The 27,883-nt window shown below is 29.7% G+C and overlaps 1 protein-coding gene across 1 annotated transcript in view; it reads left to right on the forward strand.

Annotated features, from left to right (window-relative positions):
• GRIK2 (glutamate ionotropic receptor kainate type subunit 2) overlaps positions 1-26,616 on the forward strand; it is a 561,852-nt gene extending 535,236 nt beyond the window's left edge. Inside the window, exons 15-16 of the mRNA XM_039871757.1 lie at positions 12,433-12,683; positions 24,900-26,616. Of these exons, the coding sequence (XP_039727691.1) occupies positions 12,433-12,683; positions 24,900-25,064 (416 nt within the window). The 3' untranslated portion in view covers positions 25,065-26,616. The remainder of the gene's footprint in view (positions 1-12,432; positions 12,684-24,899) is intronic.
• The last annotated feature ends 1,267 nt before the right edge of the window (positions 26,617-27,883 follow it).

The following is a 27,883-nucleotide window of genomic DNA, read 5'->3' on the forward strand; positions in this document are numbered from 1 at the left end:
ACATTTCACACTTTACTTTCTCTAAGTTTCACACTTTACATTACTTCTGAGAAAAAGATTTCAGGCAGTAATTTATGACTTGCCATGTCATACCTCTGATGGAAATATAGCTTCATGAAATATTAATATTTATTTAATCATTAATAAACATGATGGCATGCTACTCTAATATTTGAATGAGATTCTGACTTCCCAGAAACTTTTGACCAACATTTCTCAACTAGTCAATTAGCATTTACCTTTTATATCATCATTATTCAAGTATATTGTAGATTATTTATAATACGCTATATTTACTTAGTTTTAAAATTTTGTTAATCATAAGCCAAAACAAAACAAAACAAAAAGGAATGCATTTAAGTGTTCAAAATATTATTTGAGGCTCTTGCTTTTCTCAGCAAGAGTTAATGAGATAAATATATTCAAAGCAGAGCAATACGGGCTCAATTTCTGGAAATTTAGATCAGTTCCAGAAATTCCCCAGGATTTGAGTTTATATCTGCAGGAACCATAATCCATAATGAAAATTTCAGCTATACTAATATTGTAAATGCAATCAAATAGAGGAACTCCTTTTGCTGACATTACTGTTCAGATTTTCAGATATTGTCATAGAGGCATGTCTGCTTAATTAAGCTCAGGAGGTTAAAACAAAATACTATGTCTCTTTTGGAGTAGGAAATAAGATATATTTCAAAAGTTATACATATTTTCCTTTTTTCCCCTAAAAATTCATGCATCCACTACTTAACCTCCTAAGCATCCTCCTGTGTGATTCATCTAAGGGTCTACCATCACCATTCATCACTCTGAGTGTGATGATTACTGACCAGTGTGTTGTGAAATTGCTGAATGACTCAGATATAAGCTATTTAATTAGGTAAGATCTCTTTACATAAAAATACCTTAGTGGAGCAATCAACAATGATGTGAAAGTAAAAGCTAAATAAGCATAATCTGGTTTAATTAAGCTTGGGGTGACATTAAATCCCTTTCATAATTTTCCTTACTGCAGCAATGTTATTTTAATGTGGTATTTACTGTATGGTAGATTTTTGAAGTTGTAGGTGTTCTTACGCATAATAAGTTAACTGAACTTCCTCTTTCATTCAAAAGAATTAAGGAAAAAAAAAATACTCTGGATGTGATAAAGCCCAAAAGCAAATCACAGCAGTTTTCATTAAGAAGTATTTAAAATGTGTGAGCGGTTGCAATCTTGCCTCTTAATTCACCATAGGTGATAATCTCTTTATCCAAACAGGGAGCATTTCTACTTTAATGGCATTTTGGACTGCATTTCCTCCCTTCTGACTGCAGTACTAAAAGCCTTTCTGGTTTCTCTTTCCAATGTTGAGTGCATATTGCACTTTGAGGACTAGACAGACTCAGCACTCCATGAGCTGGTAGGAAAGCAGCAGTCTAGATAAAATCCATTAGGGCCAATTGGTGTTATTTTGCTTTCCTGTGTTCAGTTTGGTAGAAATACTGTAAAGTGAATGAAGGGTCTCGTTAAAACTATTCCTATTTTTAACAAAAAGCTAGTAGCACGCTTCATTTGTTAGTTCTTCACTACTTGAATACCATATGGAATTATGTGTCAGCTGAGCAGAAGATTGAGGGAATTGTATTCAAGTCTCTGCATATTGTTGATGATGCTAATATTTTCTATAATCTCATTTGTTCCCATTTTACTCATAGGGTTAAATCATTAGTAAGTTTCAGTCGGTGACTATTTCTGTGAACAAAATCCAAATTAAATTACTAATTTCATAGTGCTAGAACTACTAATATATATATAATTATAAAGAATGTTGAGGAAATCTAAAAATGAATGTAAATTGGATATATTTATAATGCCTTTTAATATTGATGGTAAATTTAAAGACAATTTTATCACACAAAAATTGTTATATATGTTTTATTTCTATCATATTTACTATTTAGTTATAAATATTAGGATACATTTTATTTTATAATTGAATTTGAATGGGCACCTTTATAAACCATTTTATAGCATATTTTATATTAATGATTACAAAAAGCAATAGTCCTATTAATTATTCTCAAGTAACTTTTATCTCATTATAATGCCTTTAAACATAATCAACTTAAAGTAAAAAAAAATGTTACAATAGGTTGTATCATTGACTTTTTATGGTATGAGTATACCACTTTGACATATAAACAATGAAATCTCTTCACTTCTATTTTCTAATGTTAAATGCATGAGATCTCACTGCTTATTTATTTCTTGTTATTTGATGAAGTGAGAAATGTAGAATTGGTACTAGGGGAGGAATGTTGTTTGTTTAAAGCATAAGCCAGTGTTTATAAAAATAGAAATCAGTATGAAAAGCATGTTTTTTCCTTGTTTTGCTCACCATTCATTTCTAGAATTCCCAATTCATCATATAATAAATACTGTAATATTCATCGTTATAGATGCATAAAATTGCCGGCCTTCAGTTCTTCAGCTTTACTGAAATGACTGAATACATTTGTCTTCATTAGTTGGATGTAATGCACAAAAATTGATGCAAATTATTCATCTTTCTGCAGGTCAAACTTCCTATTAAAATGTATTCTAGTTTTTTTCATTACACAAGTAGTATGATTTTAATGTTGGTAAAGTGATTTTGAAGGCTAAATCAAGATCTAAAAATTTACAAAGCCTGAATTAACTCCCCCACAAAAAAGTCAAATTATACTTATAGAAACAGTATATTCTTTGTGTATATCTAGATTTCATGTCACTGAAAAGAATGAGTCTCAGTAAGCTATGCCTGCACCACAGACATTATCAACCAACTTTGCATGCTAGAATCTAGGAAGCCTCCATAGGAAATTTGATGAATTGTGAGCATCAGTGTGAGCAGCCTGCATTAATATTGTAAATTCCGACCAAATGGTACCCAAACAATGCATAAGTAGATAATTTTCATGAAAACAGAGTTAGTTCTGATAGATCTTATATGCAAACATTAGATCATTTTTTTTTTTTTTAGTTAATGTCTTATGCTGATTAATCCTAGGCCATCAGTTCAAATTCTATTACAGAATGGTTAGCCAAATTAACTATGTCAGACTGTCATCTTTCAGCTAACAGGACTAAGATCACTAACTCTTATTAGAAAAAAAAAATGAATCAAAGCATAGAGGTAAAATGTGTAAATACTAAATTACGAAGATGAATGCCTGGCATTTTCTGGCACTCAAGTGAAAGACATTTTCTCGGTATATCATATAGACTATGTGGCCTTTGTAGTCAGATGACTTATGTACAAATCTTAATTCCACCTGAGTGTCCCAGGTGTCCTGGGTGAAGTTACTGCGCCTCCCTGAGACTCAGAGTCCTCATCTGTAAATGAGTAGAATCATGTCTAAATAATTAGATTGTGCTAAGGATTGTACATATCATATTTATAATATTTGGATCAGAATATGTGCATTACAAAGAATTTCAAAGACTATCTTGAAGAGATGTGTTATAATAACTGAAAATATGTATTTAAGTTTTGAAAGTTATTTGTTTTTAAGTTATTTGTGTCAAACCCCTTTTGCTCTCTACTCTTTTATGTATTCAGACATATTGACTATATTGTAAATCAAGTGAATTGTTAATATGACCCATTCCTAACCAATTAGAAATATTTTCCTACAGAACTTAACTAGGGAGTTATCATCAGCCAATAGTTATACTGTAATTAGGTAACCATAATTTAAGGGGAAAAAAGTGATTATCTATATTATAAATATGAGACAATTCTTACTTGTAGGGCCTTATCTAACTAAACAAAATGAATTTTTTTTTCTCTGAACATTTCCTGAGTGTTTAGTAAATGAAGTCCATGATGTATTTAGAGAAGATTATCTCTGAAGACATATATGCTTCCTTTTCATTTGGTCAATTTATAAGAAATTTTATCACTCTTCATCTTGCTGGGCTCTATAAAATAATGAACATAAAATAAAATTATACAGCAACCTCATTCTTACAAGACAGATGTGGAAAAACAAATTTAACAAAATAGGGAAAATGCAGCATAAACGAGTGGTCTGTTATATAATGCAGTGACTCAGAATGGTGGAGTTTAGTGAGGCCCAAAGCAATCAGGCCAAATTAAAAAATGGACTTGAGCTCTACCTTAAGAAATGGATGCTTTACTTTCTTAAAAAAAGTTATCCACTCTCCCAATTTGAGACTCTCAATGATTAACCATGATGATGATTTTACTTAAAATAATCCAACTTTTATAATTATTTCATTAACATTTGATAATGGATTTGGGATGAAAACATAGAAAAGTATTCCTGACATTTCCATGCTTATCACTATTCAAACAATTACTGTGTAGATTAAAATTTGTAAGGAAGGCAGGGTTTCTAGAATTAAACTATTTTTATTTTCATACTTAATGTCAGGGCTTTATAATTTAATACATAGAGAAGAAATGTGACTACAAATCTACTTCACCAGCCACTTTTAACTAATATATATGAAATATGTCGGAATCAGTTGACATAGATTACTTTTTCACTAGATGCTGATAACATTTGCCCTTCTTATGCTTTTTCATGTAAGTTAGAGGATATTCAGAATATGAATAAAAGGCAACTGACTAAAACACATACTCTATAAATTTGATATTTTTATCGATACATTTTACATGCCTCGTAAGCATCTTCCTTTGGAATCTTAGATACTTAAATATTTTCTTGAGGATTCTGCAAATATTCCTTTAAATAGAATGCATTTACATTACTTTTCTATGGAAGTCATAAAGACATTGTATTATGAGGTCTGCAGCAGAGGAAAAAACACAACCTCTATCCATTTTAAGCCAGTTACTGATTTTGAATATAGGTGCTTAACTTTAAATTTTACTATCTCTACAATGTGCTTGGTGGTACATGAGTTGATAGCTATCTATATCTATATTTCTATCTATATCTATATCTATATCTATCTATATCATCTATATCTATATCATCTATATCTATATCTATCTATATCTATATATCTATCTCTATCTCTATATCACAATCTCTATCTCTATCTAATCTATCTATCTATATCTATTTATATCTATACCTATACCTATATCTATATCTATCTATAGCTATATCTATATATCTATATCAATATCTATCATCTATATCTATCTATATCATCTATATCTATATCTATATCTATATCTATCTATATCTATCTATATCTATATCATCTATATCTATCTATCTATCTATCTATCTATCTATCTATCTATCTAATCTATCATCTATCATCTATCCAATTTGTCCCCTAAATCCATATAGTCTCTACTTTGTGTTTTTTACCTCTCTCCTCTCACTTCTGTAATAACAGTGTCATTTATATCTGATTCCATTTCGCATAACTCTGATATTTTGTACTTAGCTATCATCTATAGCTAGAAGAAATGAACAGAGTGGATTTGGGATGCTTTCACTATCATTTTCCTTTCCTGGGTATACCTTCCTAAAAGAAGGATGCACATAAAAATAAAAAAAAAAATAAATAAATAGAGGAAAAATAGGCAAAAGACAGCCAAAGAGAAAGAAGAGTTATTGTTCCTACCTTTATTTTTAAAGTAATGCAAGCTTTTTTGTGTACCTACTCAGCAGACTAAGATCATTTCCTCTGTTGCATGGTTTCTATAGTGTTCTTCATTATAATGATTATTAGAGTTGCAAAATAGTTATTCGATGTATGTATTTTTTGCTTCAGTGGAAACTCTAGCAGGGCAGGGCTCATGTTATGTTGCTTACCACTATTTGCCTAGATTCTAGCATCTGTGCTGAGTAATATTTGTGTATGTAATAATTAATACTAAAAAGTGATTCAGACATGGTCCATGCCCTCAGGACACTTATATCATCATCTAGTAGGGAAAGAGATATTAAAAGTAAATAAAACATTAGAATATGATGTGCCAAATCCTATAATAAAGTATCTGTGATGTGCTATGGCACCAATGAAGAGGGATTCTGTATATCTCTGTGGAAGTCAAGGAGAAGTGTGCAAAGATAGGGAAGGATGAGCAAAAGTTTACCTGGATGAGAAGTTGAAACAGAAAATTGGAGGAAGTGTGAAAAGAGGCTTCTTTAGGCAATGGGAAAAGTTTGCATTGCTATCAGGTTAGGAGTAAGAAGAGAATACAATCAGAGAGGAAGCCTGTGATAGGTTGAAGAAAGGAATTGTATGACATTTAGGAACTGGGATTTTGTTCTATAGCTGTAGAGTACCACTGAAAAATTTTAAGCAAGAAAATGATGTTCCTAGATTTCCAATGTGGAAAAATTACTAGGTATTATAAAAAATAAATCACTTTTATGTGCCATTTACCATTTTGTGATTAAAATGTTATGGATTGATTATTTGTTTTCAAGATGAGATCTTATTTTTATGATTTTCACTCATGGATTTTTACACTCCTATCAAATTGAGTGTATTTGATGGGGTACTTAAAAAAAATACAAGTGATAACAGTAACTCCACACTAGTTTAGCTGTTAGCTAACAGGAAATCTGCAATGGGCCTCATGAAGTGTTTAATTGCAACATATGTTAAATATTTCATTTAAAATAAATGTATTATAATTATTATATAAAGATTAGATAAGGATCAAGATATACTTTGGATTCATAATAAATGATTGAAGATAAAATTTCAAGTATGCATGACCAGTTATTAGGTAGTTAATATATTATTTTATTTATGCATATATTCATTCAACAAATATTGTGTTCTTACCATGTGCCAGGTGTTATACTAACAAAGCAGATACAACCCCTTTTCTTAAGGAATTTGCAGTCTATTAGGTTAAATGAGTATTAAATAATTATGGAAATTATTTTTTAGTTACAAATTGAAGTAAATTTTGTAGAGGAAAATGACAATGATACTATGGTATTGAATACCAGCATTATTGACTGAATAACACATAAAACTGGAAATATAGATATATAAAATTGAATCTAAAATGTAAATATAGAATTTTTCTTAGCACTTCTAAAAACAAATATGGAAAGTATCCTGAGATTATAAAACCCATTTTCTGTTGAGGAAAAGTCTTTAAGAGAATGTGTTTAGTTCCAATTTTATTGGAAGATTTTATCATGAAAAGAATGATAAAAAGAGATAAAGCTCTAAAAGCACCCAAATTTGTTGTATATTTAGGACGCCCAGCACTCATCTCAGCATAAGTAGTGAGCCATTTTAGAAAATTTAACATTGCTAGCAGCACTGGAATTTAAGAATGGAAGTTCATGGTTCCAGCAGATACCCTCAGATCTTTTGTACATTTTAAGGCAATGACCAAGAGAAATCACTGACTGTTGATATAAATGCAAGGATGGCAAATAATTTATAAATGTATTTGTCACCTTAATTTATTTTAGGTGATCAGTACTAGAAGTGTGAACTAAGTATATTTGTGGATGTTACCTATTCTACTAAATTTAATAAGAACCTGAAATGTTCATGTGCAGATGTTCTACCATGATTTCTTTGGGCTAATGCATAATTTATATATTATAATTGGTTCAATATCTCATTCAAAAAGTATTGTTGAATACTTATTGTGTGATATGCACTGTGGTAGATACTGAATGAAATAAGATGAATAATGCATGATTGATAACCTATAACTGACAGTGGTCTGATCTTAAGCCAAAATTTAAAGGCCTTCAAGTTTTTGCATATATATCTTAGAAACATTTATCAGATTCAACTCCTTCAAAGAAGAGGAATAATTAAGTAATTATTGAAGTTCTTTGAGGTGAGTCCTTGGAAAACTATATGCTTAGTGATTATGGTATAGTCTCCTATCCACAAGACATGTAAGTTACTATGTTTCAGAAAGTAAACACTAACTTGGAATCATGACAAGCTAGAAGAAACCTAAAATTATGAGTAGTCTACTTCATAGTAACATCTCTTCTCAGACTCAAAGAGAACAACTACCAGGATGTTACCTAAATCTGTGTCATACACAGCACATACTATCATAATATTGATCTGAATAACTACAAAATATAAAACAAATGAAACTAAAGTTCTTTAGGAATTGGATAGAGAGGATTTGTCATTATGCAAAACAATACTTAGAATTTTAGCAAAATATTAAAGGATTTGGTGCTATTAGGAAGAACAAAGGCTGTGTACTTTTTTCATTTCCAAAAATTAGTTTTATTAATTTTGATATACAAATATATTTAAATAACTCTTATAACTCTTGTCCCAAAAGTAAAGAGACTTGAAAGCCAGGTGTGGAGACATGTCTTAAAGTGATTGGTGTGTTATGAATTCTTATGAGCTGATGTTTCATGAAGCACATGGAGCAATAGATGATAAAGAGCATACAAAAAATGCAACTTGATGAGCTGTAATAATATATAAATTCAAAGACAGGGATGAAGATATCTAGGCAGGGATATGCAGAAAATTCTAACAAGGAACAAAATATTTTTTTTTTTTGCGGAGAGAACAGATATAGTAACAGTGGAATTTATTGTTATCTAAGGTGATACTTTTCAAATTGAGGTTAAAATAAAATTGATGAAACATTAATAGATGCGAAGAAAAAAAATTCTCCCCCTAAAAACAAATCTAACTATTTTAAAGAAGTTTTTAACTTTTTTTCCTTTTTCTCTTTAATGAATAGAGAAGATTTCTCTCTCTCTCTCTCTCTCTCTCTCTCTCTCTCTCTCTCTCTCTCTCTCTCTCTCTCTCTTTTAGAACTTTTTTACCTGGTAAATAGGATCTTTTGACAGTTTGTAAAAAGACCAGTTTTAAAAACATAATATAGTTCCTCACTATCAGTATGAAGTATATGTTAAAATAACCAAAGAAAATCTCATTGCAATCAAAACTATAAAAGAATAAAAAATCAGAGATTGTATAGTAAAAATCGAAGAGCAAAATTCAGCTTTAAGAGGTTATTTGACTTATACTGCATGTTTTTTAAAAATTATTCACTTGGCAACATTTTAATGTAGAGAATTTTAGACAAAATATTTCATGTGATCTCACGAAAAATTAAAATATCTGATAACTCTGTGTTGAAAGTCTCACAGAGTTTTAATAATACCGGAACTTAAAGTTATCTTTCCATTTTGGATATTTAAATTTTCCAGATATCTTTATCTAACTTGCCTCTTCACTCATTTATGGGTTTCTGTCTGCCTCCTTAAGCATTTGAGGATTGACATTTAGGTGCAATAATTCATGTTATGATAGACATAATTACAATTTCCTTAGTAGTTTTCTAATCAAACTTAGAGTCCTCTTGCAAAAATACACATCTTCCTTGGAGGAAGCCTTACAGTATGCAAACCCAGCTTCTCTCATTTGCCAGTCAATGTAGTCTTAGTTCTTAGCTTGCCAGCATATGTATTGAGGCTGAGTTGTGACTTGGGCAAAACATAAGCTCTATCTATCTAACTAATGATGGCTGTTCACTTCATTAGAGCTAAGCACATGGCTGTTCATGTCACAAGGAGGATGAAAGATACTTTTGTTCTTTGATCTCAAAATGTCCTTGAGATTTTTCAAATACATGAAATTTCTGTCCACATTTGTTCAACTAGTATCTATATAGAAATGCCTTCCAAGAAGCATTAAATAGCAAACCAAAGAAGTAATTCATTGTTGAATTATTGTTTCTTTTAAAAAATAATTACTTAAACTAAGTCAATGACAGAGTGACAAGTAAAACATGGCAAAGATTTATTGTCATCAATTATATTCCTTGTATTATTCCACCCTGTTAAAAACCTCAAAATGTGGTATACTAACTTTGCAGCTTTGATTCAACGAAATGCCATTCACACATTACTATAGTTATGCTGGAAAACAGGTGATAAGATTTGTCAGCAATGGGAAAATGTTGTATTTACAATATATGCTAGAAATAAGCAGCTCAGCCAGCAAGGGCAGGATGTGTTCATCATTTGTTGAAAGTGGTTTGCTTTTGTTTTTCTGTGCTTTATTTTGAAAATGTAGTGGAGACTATTGTGTTTGAAGATATTAGAATAAACATCTTAATGCAATTCAGTGCTTATGATGAGTTGGCAATAAAATAATATTCTTTTAATATTTCTCATGATGAGAAATGAGCTGATTCAAAATATTACTTGGCTGAATCAAGATTGTTTTCATATTTTAAAGTCTACTTTTCAAGTCACTATCCCCGAAAATTTTGCTTATAATAGTACTTCCAGAAAAGAATCCCTATTTTTATATTAGCCACATGTGACCATTTTTGCAAGTACTATCAGCACAAAATTTGTTTCAGTTGCTATATTTCTAATTGAAGGACATATCTGATAAACTACAATTCTGCTTAAAATGGATTTTTCCCCTCAAATACTTATTTTGCAAGGAATGGACATGGTTAATCAGAATGGTAGCTGAGTAAAAGTGCCCTTGGAGTTCGTGTTAGGCTAGATATAGTGAATTAATGAAAACTAGATAGACAAATGAGATGGCCTTAATTTATAATTTTAAACACGTGTCAGAGAGACCAAAAGCACCAGGTTGTCATTCTTATACTATGTTAGGAATATATGTTTCAAGCATATATTATGCTCCTTATAATATAAAACATTTGTTGAAAGCCTGTTCCATGAGAAAAGATTGAGAATTAAAATAAATGATAGATAGGAATAGATGATATATTAATATAGACAGATAGATAAATAGATGATAGATCAGTAAATAGATGATAGATAAATAGATAATAGATAGATAGATATATCCTCTATCCCAAAGAGTTTATAATCTACTCAGAAAAGTAGTTCACATCTTGAAAGGTAAATAGAAACAATACTATTTGACTTAGGCTGAGTGTCCAGGTGAGTGACCAAGGTAGAAAGTACTGTCTTCTGAGCTAATTTCTTTAGATCTGAAGTGGCTAAGGAATAGAATTTAAACTGAACATTTTCATCACGATAGTATTTGGAAGAGAGCACAGGAAAGAAAGTGAGAAGCAGGAATTTCTCGGGTATAATTAGGAATTAATGCACAACAAAAATAAAATATTTGAGTTCTAATTATAGGAATGGATAATGCCTATTTTTAGGAAAGTTGTGGAAAAGTTGTATGAAGCCATGTACTTAAACATTTCTTCAGAGTAGATTAGGAATCATATTAAAGAAACATCTCTCCAGCTGCATTTGTTTGATTTTCAATCTTCCAACTTTTTTATCAGGCTACTTCCTATGATTCTCCTTGTCTTTCTACCTTTAGCTTGCCTATTCTTGCTAAAAGAGTAATGCTAAAGTAATTCTATTATGTTAATCAAGTAAAATCAAAATATATAGTAATGTTCTTACGAGGCAGAAAAGTTTTCTGACCAGGTTTTTAATTGCTCTTAGCAGAAATAAAGCTTTAGATATAGTTGTAGGTCTATTTAAGTCAAAACAAGATCACAGACAACATTGACTACAAGCTGAAATTAACATTTTACTATAAGCAGAAAAGAATTTATGGGTGAATTTGTGCAGAAAAAATGGAATGTGCAGTTTAGTGTTTTAGGAAAGTAGATTAAATTTTAGAAATAGGCTATTTCTGGGTGGGAGAAGGCAATAAGACCCATCCCTCAGGACAAATATTGAAAGATGCATGTAGTTCAATATTATTCTATGATTCTGGACAACCAATTATAAAAGTTATTACTTATCATATAATAGCTAATGCAGATAAATATTTACCCCCATCAGCATACATACTAAATTTCATTTAAATTGCTGCCTCCACTGAAAAGAATATTTCCTACCAAAGCACAAATGGTAGACAACCAGAAAATCTTCCAATGCATTGCCGTGGTGATATTTGAATGATCCAAGTTTCTACAAAGCTGTTTCTGTTATTCATGTCAAATTAGAAAAAAAAATTACCTGTTACCTACAAAGTTTTGCCTGTCCCCAAATACAGCTTGTTAATCGTAAGTACCTTGAATTATTGACATAATCAAAGGAAACACCATTTTTTCCCCACAACTTTTCTAAAAGTATAGGTTATTGTTTGATCAATACTCTGTTTCAGTGTAGAATGATTCCTAGACATTAACTAAATATCTTTGCTCTCTCTCTATTTCCTTTCGTAAATTGCTACTTAGTGTTTTCCTTATTTTACAATGCTCTGAGTCAAATCTGCTTTTTAGAAGGAGACATCTTCTTCCATAAAAACAAAATTCGTTTTACCCTTTAAAATCAGAACTACCATCTGCCTTATTTATCTTGTTTAACTTTTATTCTCTCTCATTTTCCAGTTGTTTTTCTCTACTAAAAATAAACATTGGCAGCATTTCGAGCATTTGGAAAAAGCTCTGTCCTCCTGTCATCATGTTAACCTTTAGTTATGAAATTCTGGATTCCTTGAAATAGTTAACATACCCTCTTTTTTCTTAGGTTCTCCATATAGAGACAAAATCACCATAGCAATTCTTCAGCTGCAAGAGGAAGGCAAGCTGCACATGATGAAGGAGAAGTGGTGGAGGGGCAATGGTTGCCCAGAGGAAGAGAGCAAAGAGGCCAGTGCCCTGGGGGTTCAAAATATTGGTGGCATCTTCATTGTTCTGGCAGCCGGCTTGGTGCTCTCAGTGTTTGTGGCAGTGGGAGAATTTTTATACAAATCCAAAAAAAACGCTCAATTGGAAAAGGTAAATGTCACTTTCTTATGGTTTAAAATAATTATTGTTATAATAAAACAAACTATTTTTGATCTTTCCATACAAGTATAGTCTTTAGAACTGCGACTGCTAATTGTTCTCTGCCATTCATTATATAACAAAGGTTCACAGAAAGAACTCATGATCACTTTTGTGATTTTTCATTTAAATGTAGTATATTTAATTGAAGCCAGCTTCCGGACAAGTGACTATTTCTCCTCTTATCGAAGCCTTAAAAGTAGAGACCTTTGTTACTTGAAGTTCATTTCAGTTAGTTTAATGGAGAAGGAATATAATTGATGATGTAAGCAAAAACCAGAAACTATAATATGAAGGAAAAAATACTTCTCCACAGTTTCTAGTTATTGAGTTAATGAAAATTTTATTTGAAGATCTTCAGTCCAGTAAATTTCTAATTGAAAAAAATCTTAACTCACATTGTAGAAATTACATTTAATTTTTTAAAATTAATAAATGTGTGAAAATATTGTGGTTTTTTTTTTACCATTTAACGTTAAATGGTAAAAAAGAAATGTGCCTTTTTAATGTGCCTTTTATTCCTTTGCACCAGTGTCTTTTGAAGAATATATATAAACTCAAAAATATTAAGACTGTTGTACTTTTTCTCTATATTCTATAAAGATATTTATGTAAAATGCCTTTATATTGTATTCTTGAAAAGTTTGTGAACTTCATTTAGATTATATATTTCTAGTGCTATAATTTCCTTGGTTCTATAAGTATAAGGGTGAATATCTATAAAAAATCTTTTTTTAGATGGTATATGATACTTTTTACATGTAAATTTATAGCTGTGGACACAAAATAATGCTTTAAAATCTGCCACTTTATTTTAGACATTTGAATATAGCCATCTCTTTTGTTTTTAATTAAAAAAAAAAAACATTTGGATGGTTTAAATTTTAGACCCTGCATCAGAGTGATATTATATTCTCTTTAATATCTGATGTTTATGAACTTTTCAAATATGAAGAGTGGAAATGTATATTTAAAAATAATGTTATGTATGAATATAAGGCAAATATATTCTGCTAGTACCCTCTGTAGCACTTACACCCTTAAACCTATTTTGGAAAACCAAAAACATTTTTCATTGTCTTTAGTAATTTATGTCGCAATTACTTATCTTTTTTTGAAATCAAAATTTTGGACAGAGCATTTATACATTTTTACTTGAATATTGTACTTACCACTTAGAAATAATGTATTTTGATGAGTAAACTATGAAATTCAAAATTTGGAAAATTTGGAGAACCATATGATTTATTTTCCCACAACATTCAGGGAGATTATATCTGCTGACTTGACTAACTCAAATATTTGTTGTACTGGTATGATTGACGATCAGGTCTAAGTACGCATTTTATGTTATGATCCTTTTCATGGTGTCAAAATGAGTTTCAAAATGAAATCCAAAAAAATAATCAAAGACAAAAAATATTAATGAATTAATTTCAATTTTTACTATAACTTATCAATACAGGTGATATTTGGTTAGTTGATGCTTAAAATTAGTCCAAAAATTATAAGAGGAATTGGGTTTTTCAGATGGAACCTCAAATCATCTACATGTAATGATTTTCTTTCAGTTATATCACAGTATTAAAATAAAACAAATTAATTAATATTTTTCCAATATATGATATTCTGTTGCCCTTGTCTCTTTGTGTCCTATTCATATGATTTACCTAGGTCGTGTCTTTCTATACAATTATTTTATAAACATCCTGTTTTAAAACAAAAAAGCAAAGGATGTGGAGATTTAATTCTTCATTGTTATTAAAAATAAATAGTTTAGTTGGAGTTTTAATATATCAACCAGCTCTCTTGAATTTCTGTGTACCTGTATGACCTTCTAAAAAATTAGAAAAGGAAATAAATATCTTTTTTGATGAAAACAGTCGAAACACTACATTGGAAAGAAACAACTGTGTTGATAGTACATGAGCACTGTTAGTTACATTCCTCAATTTTTTCACATCCTGTCACCACATCACTTTCTTAATGAAATTCAAATTCCTTAATTTAGTGGGTGAGGCACTTCAGGATCTGTCTCTGTCCACCATTGTAGTTTTATCTTTTTCTTGTCCCTAGTTGGCACCTTTACTCTAGCCACACTAAATTACTCTTAATTTTCCAAGGTCATCCAGGTATTTCAAATCCTCTTCCATCTGACTTAAGCAAACCTTGCCCATTTTCCTCCTTGGCAAACTCCCACTAGTCTTTTTTGTTTAGGCACTCAAGACTAGGCACAGCTTGCCCAGAAAACTTTACCTAATTAATAGATATAATAGGTTTGGGCACAACGCACAGCTATTTCCACAAGATGGTGTTAGGTTTCATTTCCTATTCCAATGAAAAATGTATGACATGTATATCTCACCTTATTTATTTATTTTTTTATTTAGCTGATTTCAGGTACTATCATCATTCTGAAAACATTTCCTCCCTCTTTGAGAAAGTTGGAAAGACATTTTACCCACTTCAAACCACATTAAGCCTAGATACCTTTTTTTCTGTAAGGGCTCTGCCTATCTCCATTCTCCCTTAGCACACATTTTATTCCTATTTATTCGTTTCTATGTGTGGATGCCTCTCTCCCTATTAGAATCTTAGTTCCTATAGGACAGAATCTAATGTTTTTGGTTTGTATCTCCAAAGAATCATGTACTGCCTGTTGGCATAATATCTATCTATTATCTATTTATTTACATATCTATTATCTATCTATCTATCTATCTATCTATCTATCTATCTATCTATCTATCATCTATCATCTATATATCATCTCTATATATCATCTATCACCTATCATCTATTTATGATCATCATCTATCATGTATCTCTATTACATATCATATATCCACCTACCTATATCTACCTATCATCTACCTATTCTTTCTTTCTGTTGATTTAAATTAATAATGAAATTGATTTCATTGACCAATTTATAAGTCTATCATAAAGAGTAAAAAAAGAACTATATTTTTCTATAATTTGAAAGAATTATGTTTATCAAATGATTATGGGGTTTATTAGAATGACACATTTTATTTATTGTGATAAATTAGGTTCTTGGAATTAATTCTTCTTCATTTTTCTCAAGAAAAAGATTTTATTCAGTTGGGCTATAAACACCTTACTTAATTTATTACAATTAGCCATAAAATATTCCTAGATTTTTATCATAAGATATGCCTGAGAACATAGAGAAATTCAGTTTATTTATACTTATAATTGTGCCTTTCATCTATTTTTTAATTTTAAAAATAAAGTAAACTTTTATGAAATTATTCATTTATTCAGTAATTATTTATTGAGAACCAAACATGCAATGAGTTATGTTTTGCACATTGAAAGTAAGCAAGGATATATTATTCACCATACTAGCCCCAAAGTGTTTTGTTATCTATTTTCCCTTCTCTTTCTCCATTTTCTTTCTTCTTTCTTTAGTCTGTAGTAATCCAATATTTTTTAAAAGAAAAATAAAATTTCTTATCTTGATCTAAGTAGGCTGGCAGATATAATATACACAGTCTAGTTAAATATGAACTTCATGGGTAAAATTTATGAGTAGCTAATATCTTTCCATGTTAAGTCTTACCTTTAACAATGCTAATAATAAAATTAATAATTATTATCATTTAAAGGTGAGTATAAAATGTTTGTAACACATATTTTGTAAAATATTAATGGAATAAATCTTGATGCCTCTAATGTTTTTTTATATTTTCAAGCTGTTTGAATAATTAAGCGTAGTCTTAGAATATATTATTTTTAAATGAGGGTAGGTTAAAATTGAAAACATAAGATAATGCTGAACTATGGTTTGGAAAAATTCAATAACTATAAATTGCATTCCTTTCAGATAACCACAAGATGGTGTATTCCAATTTTTATAGCACTTAATGATTTTAATTTTGATGCAAATATTAATGTCTTAAAGATACATTGCTTTTCATTTATTTAAAATTTTAATTTTTTTCATTTATTTAAAATAAATAGAAATTTTTTTTTAAATTTTTCCAAAATGTAACTTGACCATTTGGAAAGATATTCAAAAAATTTTCTTTCACTGAATGTATCTGAAAAGATAACTAATCAACATCTGCATTTTTTATTGTCTTTTTGCCTTATCTTTTTGCTGATTTTAAATATATTACTACTTGGGATTCATTCAGTAAGCAATCTACGAAACTGTTGTACCCTTGAAGCAATTATTAGTGTACTTTGGGTGACGTGAATTTGTTTGAAAGATCCTCTTTCCTACCTTCTTAGTCTTACTTATAACTAACTGTAAAAAGCTGCTTAATATACAAAATTTTTCCATGGTAATTTTTACCATGGTTTTCCATGGTAATATTTATAAGCATGAATTATAAGTGATTAGAATAATTTTAATTTTTATAAAACTATTTTATGACATAATTATGGTTTATTAATTTAAGTTTAAAAATTAACCTTCATTTATTAAATAATTGAATATGTCCTCTTTAAAAGGTATACATAATTCTGCCTTTTTTTGATTTTCAGCAAGAATAGTAATATAACATAAATAGCTTGACTTTTCATTTTGGTCTGATTTTTACATGGAAATATTTTCTTTCCCATGTAATTGAAAATAGATTTACCTATACAAATTGTTTTTATTGAACAGTTTGAACACCAATCTTTGAGTTTCATGACATGAAAAACTTTAATGACAAAAGTATTTGCTTTCTTATTACTTAAATATAAACGAAATGTAGTAAATACATCTGAGAAATAAGAATATAAATTATTTCTCAGATATTAAATTTGTAAGTTATGTGTCTTATCTTGGACACATATTTTTGCTCTAACTTTCCTCTAAAATGATTGATGTACATTTTAAGAACTATTCGGTATTGTTGTTTTTCAGGATAGAGTCCATTATAGTCAATGTAGTTATTTGTATTATAGAAAACTGTTAAGTCATATCCAAGAAATCTCTAAAGAATGGTATTTGTCCAGGGCTCATAGAATGTTTTTCAGTCTATAATTGAATAACAAATGTAGAAGGCAGCTATAACTCATAGTAGGACAAATGAATGAAACAATTCAATTTGGAGTATGTTAGGAGAAATTAGAATGGTTTAAACCTGCAGAACTAGAGATGCTGGGTGAAATATTATTCACAAGGAAAACACTTTTCAAAGTTGGTTGAATTTGTATTTCATGGAACCAGGAGAATGTTCACAGACCCTTCTACACAAATTGTTTTCAGAATGTTGAAGAATTAGTGCTAGCAGAAGCAATGCTTTTCAAAAGAAGCCATTTATTGAATAAGATACAGGAAGGCAAACACTGCTATAAATCATCAGTAAAGATTTATAAAGTTTTAAACAAATTTTCAATGGAGTAAAATTTAGCTATAAATCACTTTTATACAGAAGCTAAAACCTGCAAATAAACTTTGGACAAATAGTCTATTTTGTATTGTTTTATGTTACTGCTTTTATTTTAGAGCAGATCATTTCTCAATTTCCATTAATGACCCATAAAAGAAATATCTGGGTGGCTTTAAAAATGTTTTTGCACTTAAATATAAAGTCATACTTTAAAAAGAGATGACAATCTTTATTTTACTCACTAATCCACTTCCAAATCAGCAAAAGGATTTTTGTTATTTCTGTATGATAACCCTTTTATGCCCATAAATGATGTTTTAAAATTAAGATTATAGCTTGACAGATAGCTTCACTTCCTTATTTTTATAAACAACTTTAGAGCTCTTAAATATAATATCTCCTTGGAGTATGAAGTTACTCTGAGAACTGTGTAAATATTATCCATATTGTGCAAATGAAGATAAGTGTCTCATGGGTCAAGTACGTTTCTCAAGGCCAAAAATGCCTAGTCTAACATTGTATTATGTCATATTGCACAAAATAGAGGTAGAATATTTAATTACTTTTCTTGATAGTTTTTCTTCTTAAGGTTTCATTGATAAAACGTGTGGAGTAAGATTTTGATATAGATAAATAGATTGTAGGCTTTGATAGTAAGTACTGTCTAGTTATTTTTATTTCTAATCATTAAGCAGGAGTTCTGAAATAAGACTTGGAATCATTTCTCAACTTTATTTAACCTTGAATAAAATTACTTAATCTCTCTTTACATGTCTGTTAAAGTTAATAAATAAATGGGTTACAAATATATCACAAAAGAAAGTGTTTTAAAAGTTAAGATAGATAATATGCAAAGAGTTTTTTGGATGTGTCTGGAATATAATAAGCAGCTATTTTTACAATAATTATTATTCATAAAAATGATATATTTTCATTGTTGGGCTATAGGAAAAGAGAGATTTCTTGTAATGAAGCATTAATTTTTGGATGTTTTATATTTTGTTGAAAAATTGCATCATTATGACTACCAGCAAGAATGTGATGATTAACATTGCTTTTTCTTACAATGCATTTCACAACCATATTCACTAAAGTGGTGCTGAAACTTGTCAGACCTTATTTATTGATTTTTCTAACTTAAGTAGGGGAAGCGTAAAAATGTATAATGATGCTCCATTTTTCTCTGTCTCATTGTATTTGCAAAATGCAATATAAAGATGTTTGGTAACTTTCTGAAAGAGTCAAGGTTTCTGAGAATATTTTAATCTTTAGTTATGTTTACCACTGTAAAATAATCCGGGCAAAAACATAAGATGCTTTGTCATTTTATTTATTGAGACAAAAATATATTTCTTTTTGCTTTATAATTGTTTTTTCTCTCTAATTTATTATTTGTATTCAAAAATCAACATTTATTAAAAACAGTACAGGTAAAAGGCTCAATTGAAATTAAAATCACTGTTTATGAGGCAGGCTAATATAATATATAATAGAGCATTCATAGAATGGAAGTCAAGAGAGCAGCATTCCTTTTTTAGCTTTGATCCTAGTTATGTGCATAACTTTAGATAGAAAACTTGACTTCTTGAGTTTTAGATTCTCTAGCTACCAAGTTACAGCAATTAAGCAATGAGACCATTAAAGAACCTACATGTAAAGTCCTGTCTGACTGATGCACAGCTTATCTAAATAATATATTTTTTCAGAAAAATAGCTGCTATAAAACTGAGATCAAAGTTGTTATATATATAATTTGGCATGAGTGTTTTAACTAGTCATTTTTCATCTCCCATCGCTTCACTGTTACATTCATATAGCCCTAGGTCAATTCACACTTCTGATGTATAGCATTAGCTATTTGATATTTTTAAAAGACTGGAAACTAAAAAGTATAAATCAAAACAAAGAGTCACATGAAATGACATTCATTTTCCTCATTTAATACACCAATATTATAATAAATATTACATAGTACATAATATATATTTTCTATTCCATTTTCATTATTATTTAGCTAATTTAGTTATTATCTATTATGATAACTTTCTGTAGGTACAACAGTGACTTTTTGATTTGTCTCTAATATATATAATATGAAATTCTTCATCAAATGGCCTACAGCATCAGAAATTAATTAGAAAAGCATCTGAGAATTGGCTAAGTATCTATAATCAGTTAATAAATACTTTATATGGCAAACACAAAACAAAATTTGGTTGTTATAAGCTAGAACATTGTGCTAGAACATTGAGTTACAAAATCTGATAGTAGCAGCTTGAAGATGTTTTGACAGGGCTTCAAGTAGTAACTGTATGATAAAATGGTTGGAAATTATTCTGAATGAATATTGAAATGTCATGTAATTAATTTAAACTATCAAAGAATCAGATAGGAAGATACATAAAATAGAGTTTCCTCCTTAAAAAGTAAATACTAATTACAGACTTGATAGCAGTGTATAACATTTTCTGATTATTTTTTCTTTGGGTAATAAATGACTACATATATTCTATATGAAAGTGATGAGCTTCAAAGTTCAAAAAATCAAACTAGTTACTTTTCATCAGTTGCTATATATAAAAAAGAAATGGCTAAAAATAAAGGTTTTAACTTAAAATGAAGTTAAATAAGTCAGTGTTCCATGTTGAACATATTTACAACTAGATTACTAATAAAAAATGTGCTTCTCCAAGTGCTTTCACATCATGTTATCATATAAACATATCTATAAATGAAAAAGTTAAGCTATTAATAATAAATTATTCTATAACACTAATACCGATATTATTTAGAACATTTATCAGCAAACTGTTTGGTCTTATACTCAAAATTTAAAAATATAGCCTTTTAAAGCAATGTAAATATATTCAAATTCATAATTTTAAGATTTGCGGGCCTTCATTGTTTTAAGAATTAGAGATGTGTAAATACAGGTTGCCTCATTCAATATAGTGAATTTTATAATGAGTTTTACTAATTTAAATGCAATTACATGCTAACAGCTCAAAGATTTAAATTTTCATTTTCAGGAATCTTCTATTTGGTTAGTGCCACCCTACCATCCAGACACTGTTTAGTAAACTTTTGAAACTTACTAAAAGAGGTTTTTAATAATGGTTAGTATCCTTGTGCCTTTCTTTTTTCTTTTTGTAGTCTGTTATATTAATGTGAAGAAACATTTTTTTGTTGTTGTTTTCACCCTAAGAAACTTACTTTATTTAGTAACACAATTTGTGTGTTTTCATCCCGAAGGAGAAGTGATTCAAAAAAATAGATTTATTTCTCTCTCTCTCCCTCTGTATCACCCTCCTGTCTTTCCTACTTTCTTTCCCCATCCCCTTCTTTTAGTTTTTCTTCTTCCCCTTCTCCTTTCTTCTCTCGTCCTTTTTCTTCTCCTCCTTCTTCTCCTCCACTTCCCTTTTCTTCTTTATTATAAGCCAGGAAACTCCCTCTAGGTTCACTTGGGTTTTTCAAACCCTTATTTTATACTTCAGTAAAAAGACATTTAAAAATTTTCAGTCATCATATAAAGTAGGGGAGACAGTTAATCTCTGTCATATGATAGAACTTTATTTAAAATCAAACATAGTAATTTTTTAGCAACATATATCACGGGGAAACAACTACCACAATCATCTCTGCAATTTTAACTTTAGATTCTTACATAAAAAATAATAAAAGTGGTAATTTGATGTATAGTCAAGGCTATTGATTGGCTGATTAAAGGTTGCTTAATTAAAATTTCCCCTTTCTAATGGCTTTGTAAAATAGATAAAGCCTAAAAAGATAATGGTGGAGTTACAAATTTACAATTTTCAGTTTCTAAATTTGTAAATATAATTTACTTAAGGTAATTTTAAATTATAAAAAATGAAAGAGACTAACTTCGGGGCAGGTTTTTAACCTATGTTTTATATCACTCGGCATTATAAATTTTACATTACATAAAATTGTTTTAAAATAATTTTTATGTTTTTATTTGTAGTCTGAAGTTTTATATAGCATACTAAATACACTTTACTCCTTAACTTACTAGAAATAAATTGAATCATTTCATAGTTGAATGGGTATGTACATATATACGATTTTTTTCCCTAAGAAAATCAGTTGTTTAGACCACTCTCTTAGTATGGACAAAAATTAATTGATACATCAATTCTATTATTTTTTGAAACTAATATAATTTAAATATCTAAAAACTGAGTTTTCCAAGAAAAAGATGTTATAAATTAATAACATTTGGGAAATATATTAGTTTTAAATGAAGGCTTATTTCAAACAATTCAGTGTTATTCATATAACATTTTAAGTGTCAGTGGAATCAAGTTCTGGCCTGTTATATTATCTAATCAATTCTTCTGTTAAATGTTTCAACAGAGAGCCAAGACTAAGTTACCTCAAGACTATGTATTCCTCCCCCTTTTGGAGTCAGATTTTTCCATTTCTACAGTGTTGTCATCATCACCATCTTCATCATCATTATCATCATGTTCTTAATAAGTACATCTAATAGTAGGTATTAAGCAATAAGAAACACTGTGTCCATATACTGGCTGTCAGGTGTCATAAATACTTTAATAGAAATATAATTTATGAATTTTAGAACCGTATAATTTAACACACAATAAATAATGCATGACAGTAACTCTATTAGTTAGTGGGGAATTCACGTGTAGCATTTAATCATCATCCATTACAGGTATTAATATATTAATATTTTTACTAATTAAAGGTTATTAAACAAATATCAAAGTTTTACCTGATTAATTAACTTATATATAATGCATTTAACTAAGTGTCTGAAAAAAATTTTTTAAGCAATTGAATTAGAAAAGCTGTCAAATAAGAACTAAAGTATTAGGGTCACACATGTCTATTGCTAATTCAATCAATATTTAAAAAAAAAAACACGTGTGTAAAATCAGTGCCATTGAGAGGGATACATAAAAGACCTAGAGGCCAGATAGGAAAACATTATAATAAGTGCAAAATACTAAAGGGACAAAACTAAACTAAGTGAAAACAATGAGCCTGGTCAATTGGAAAGTGATTCCTGAGTAAATTAAAACTTGAGTCATGTCCTGAGGTAAGGGATAAAATTAAATTGATATTAAGGATTAAAGAACTTAGCAGGGTACCAGAGCAAGGAGAAACAAAAGAGAAAAACTTTGGAAGTCCAGGTAGAGATGGGTATGTGTAGAAAAAAAAGGAAAGGCGGGAAGGGAAGCTGAATAAGAAAAAAATAGCTTTGGATTTCACCTGTTACTTGGACAAGAAAATGCTTTAAAAGAAATCTGATTAAAAAAATAGATTATTCTGATAATTGTGAGCCTTTTGGAAAGAAACAAACTAGGCATATAGTTGGGAAGACTACTAAGAAAACTTTTCAGGAAACCATAAAAGAAAAATGAGAATATAGCCAGGAATGGACAAGAAGGTACTAGGGAAGGGTGAAAAGTCACAAAATTGGGTATCAGGATATCTTGCAGGAGTCTCAGGTGTGAGCTGCATAAAGTGACTTATCCTCTCTCTGAATCAGTTTTCTCTGTCATATAGATGCCTACTCTAATTCAAAGTATTAGTTTGTCACAAAAGATTATGTATGCAAAATATTTTTTTAAACATAAAACACATATGTGGCATTAAATATTTTTATCCTGTATTCTTTTGGAATTAGCCTAACTTGATAAACAGCAAAGCAGTAACACGTGAAAGAAAAAACAAGTCCTCACATGCATATTTTATTAGGTTTATTTCATTATGTTTTCATATCACTTTTTGGAGTTGTATAAATTTTTCACTCATCCACATTTTTGGTTATTTTCCATATTTTTAGTTCTTACAGAGAAAGAGCTTAAGTCTCAGCCCATCTGAGTTTCAACTAAAATATGAAACTGGTTCCTGAATCTGATCTATATGTAACTAATACACATGTATCTCAATTAGCTGGAGAGGGAAACTAATAAAATTTTGTTTCACACCCTTGACTTTGTAAAAGGAATTTTGAGGAGCATATTAAAATAAGCCCCAGATACACTGAATTTCTAGCAAATCTATTGCCAATTAAATGAGAACTAAAAAAATACTTATAGGGTCATTTTTTTCTTCATAAGATAAATTATTTACCAGCTCTCAGTTAAGCTGATGATGAGAAAAAAAGTTAATAGTTTTCATGGATTTTTAATGTGCTACAATGTGTTATTTCATGATTAAATCACATTTTTTTAATCATCATCAATAGTTTTATAGGCATAATCACAATCACAAAAAGATATAATGCCAGAAATTATTTTCCATATTTTATGTCTGAGTGCTATTTTATGTGTGAGTGCTATCTTTGTTCTGTTTTGAGATGCACAATGAAGAACCTATGTTTAAAGAAAATTTTCATATATCATGTTGTAATCTAAAAACTAATACATTTCTTCTATTTTTTTAACATCAAGAACAGATTTCTGGTTATTGATTTGTGTATATGTATTTTAATTTAAATTTTAAAGTAGTTATATATCTTATGATGCTAATTAATTTTAAATCTGAAAAATCTTATTCAACATATGTAATATATGCATTACTAGTTGGCAGTTCATTTCACTATCAGGTGGAGATTTTCTTTAAACTAGCTCACTGATGAAAATTTTAAAGATCATGTTTTGTGTATTAAAAGTATAACAATTTGTTATAACCTTTAAAATGAAACGTTTCAAACCTTCAAAGCTGTTATGTTGACAAGTCTGTTTAGAATGATTTTACTATTGTTTCTGGACAGTTGCAGTTTATCGTTTTGTAATATTTCATTTTTTGTGTTACTCTGTAGAGGTCCTTCTGTAGTGCCATGGTAGAAGAACTGAGGATGTCCCTGAAGTGCCAGCGTCGGTTAAAACACAAGCCACAGGCCCCAGTTATTGTGAAAACAGAAGAAGTCATCAACATGCACACATTTAACGACAGAAGGTTGCCAGGTAAAGAAACCATGGCATAAAGCTGGGAAGCCAAACACCCAAGCACAAACTGTCGTCTTTTTCCAAACAATTTAGCGAGAATGTTTCCTGTGGAAATATGCAACCTGTGCAAAATAAAATGAGTTACCTCATGCCGCTGTGTCTATGAACTAGAGACTGTGATCTAAGCAGTTGCAATGATCAGACTTGATTTACAAGCATCATGGATCAACCAAGTTACACGGGGTTATACTGTTTATCATGGGTTCCTCCCTTCTTCTGAGTGAATGTTATATGCGCATTTTGTGGCTGGTTTCAAATGCAGTCTAGTATGAAATTGCAGGTTCTTTTAGAAGTCTAACTGTTGCCAGGAGATGGAATGTCAACGCCCCAAGGGTAATCAGTAAAAAAAAAAAAAAATCAGTAAGCATAAAAATACTTGGAATCAGCAAAGTCTGTAGTGTTACAAGAAACAGTACAGTCTTCTGAACACCCAGATAATAGAGGTGGTGATGTTACTAGCCCCTATTCAGTACGATGATCATCTGAATAGACGATATGTATTTATAGGATGTGAAAAAATGTAATGCAAAACAAATCTGAGTTTCATAGCAAATGGAATATAAAGCATATCTTCATCAGTGTTTTTCTTTCTGTTCTTTTTCTTTTTTTTTGGACAGTTTGTGTCATCGATTGAGATAGAAGTGTCAATTACCAAGGGAATATATATATTTTTTTAATTTACTGGAAGGAGATTTAACATGTAACTCACCAGGTCCCTACCTAACCCCACACCCTGATACCCTTTCCTCAACCTTACATCAAGAATAAAAAAGCAATAGTTGGTTCAGATATTCTGAATTAAAAAGGATGATGTTTTGCAATCTTTGTCTTACATTATAAAAGATGGTTGGGTATTGATTGTTATGTGGAAGACTGAAGCTTTCATTTTAACATTCAAATATGTTAATCCAAACCTTACTCTCTGCTATAAATGAACTTGATAGAGCCTGGGCAGATTTCAGTGAAAGGAAAAAGGCGACCGGTCATCTGTAGAAAAATGTGTGTGGAGAACTTTGAAGTGGACTGCATTTATCAATACAGTCACAATGTTAAATGAACAAAAATCTTGAGCAGTTTTTTTTCAAAAAATGTTCAGGTTTATTTGTGGAAATGCAAGATTTCTATGAAAATAGTTTTTGTATGGAAATTTTTGTAATACTTTTTATCAACAAAATAAGAACATGTGTTCCTGTCAGGGGTGTGATGTCAAGCATGAATGGTAGTGCGTGTGCACCACCAACGTTTGGTGAAAACTATTTTTATCAAGAAAAAGAGGAATCATAGAAGAGAAATATTTTCAAGTTAGATAATATAAAAGCTAGGTGCACTACCACCACTGCTTACCATGCCACACCCCTGGTTCCCAAGAGGCTGACAACATACTGTAATGAACAATTGTGTGTAAAATGGTAAAAGACACAGACCTCTTGACAACATTGTGATAACAGTTGAGTGCACACAGTTTGCTGTTTGAATCCAATGCACAAAAATTAAAAAAAAATCATTAAAATTATGTCCATTTTACTTTCAGCTTTGACTTTTATTTTTCTTTTGTACGTATAAATGAATGTACAATATGCTCATTGAATTAAGGGAAGTACGCTTCCTGAAGTCTTCTAAGTTATCAACAATGACCAAGCCCCAACTACCTGGAGAAAAGAAAAAAGAAAAGCTCAGGTGATGAGATACTTAGACACAGGAAAACTGGACTGGGAAGTATAATGTAATCTTTAGGCTTAGGGCAGTTTAAATGAGAAAAATAGCAGTTCCAGAGGCAACAGTCATCTTCTCTTCTATGAGTGGACATTGACTTATGTTCATAGGGTTGTGTGAGATTGGTGATACTAGTATTATATTTGAAGGTGAACTAATTTCCAATTTAAGACTTTCTTGTGCATTTATAATTCAATGTAATTCAGTAAAAGGAGAGGAAGAGATAGGCTCAATGTCAGGAATTAATAACGATGTGTGTGATTTAGAGGTGTTGATTTATTTTTAAATCACAAATTATAACATTTATTAAGCAAAAAAGATACACATTTTAACTAAAACAACTGACTAAATAAAGAAGTTCTGTGAAGCATTTAAACTCATGAAAGTTGCATAATCAAATTACTAATATCTAATTAAGTTAAAAATTAAAAGTCCAAGTGTTTTCAAATTTCTAGTATGTGGAGTATTTTAAATTAAAATTTATATTTCAGTGATAATTTTGTCCCAAATTTTAATTTTAGAGAGTTATACAAGTCACTGGTAAGAATTATTTTTTAGTGGCAAATAACCCCAAATAACCTATTTCATAAAAATGTTCAGTTTGGAGAATATTAAGCTTTTTATTAATCAGATTCTAATTAGATTTTTAAATATTTTTTAATTTTAATTTTGTATCATATTAAACAACCTTAATAATAAGCAGGATATGACAACTTAATTATCCTTTAAATAGTTAGAAATAATTATTTAGATTTTTGGTAAAATTTGACAATAAGTATTAAATTAACAAATTTTGAAAAGTTAAAAAACCTGCTGTATTTTAACTGTAAAGGAAGCTTAGAATATATAAATAGTATATAATATTTATTTTTTATCCATTTCCTAAGAGATTTCTACATATTGCCAAAACAAATATTTACCTACTCATCAGGTGCTTGTGAATAAATGAGGTACTATTCTTAATTTTCATAAAATCTAGATTACTTTCAAAATAATTTTAACCAATGAAAGAATGCCTCTTCTCTCTGAAAAGGCAGTATATTGGAGTAAGAATTATTCTCTAGTATAACACTCAAATTATAAG

Source organism: Pteropus medius, unplaced genomic scaffold (genome assembly GCF_902729225.1).
Source record: "Pteropus medius unplaced genomic scaffold, Ma_sr-lr_union100, whole genome shotgun sequence".
NCBI classification, from domain to species: domain Eukaryota; kingdom Metazoa; phylum Chordata; class Mammalia; order Chiroptera; family Pteropodidae; genus Pteropus; species Pteropus medius.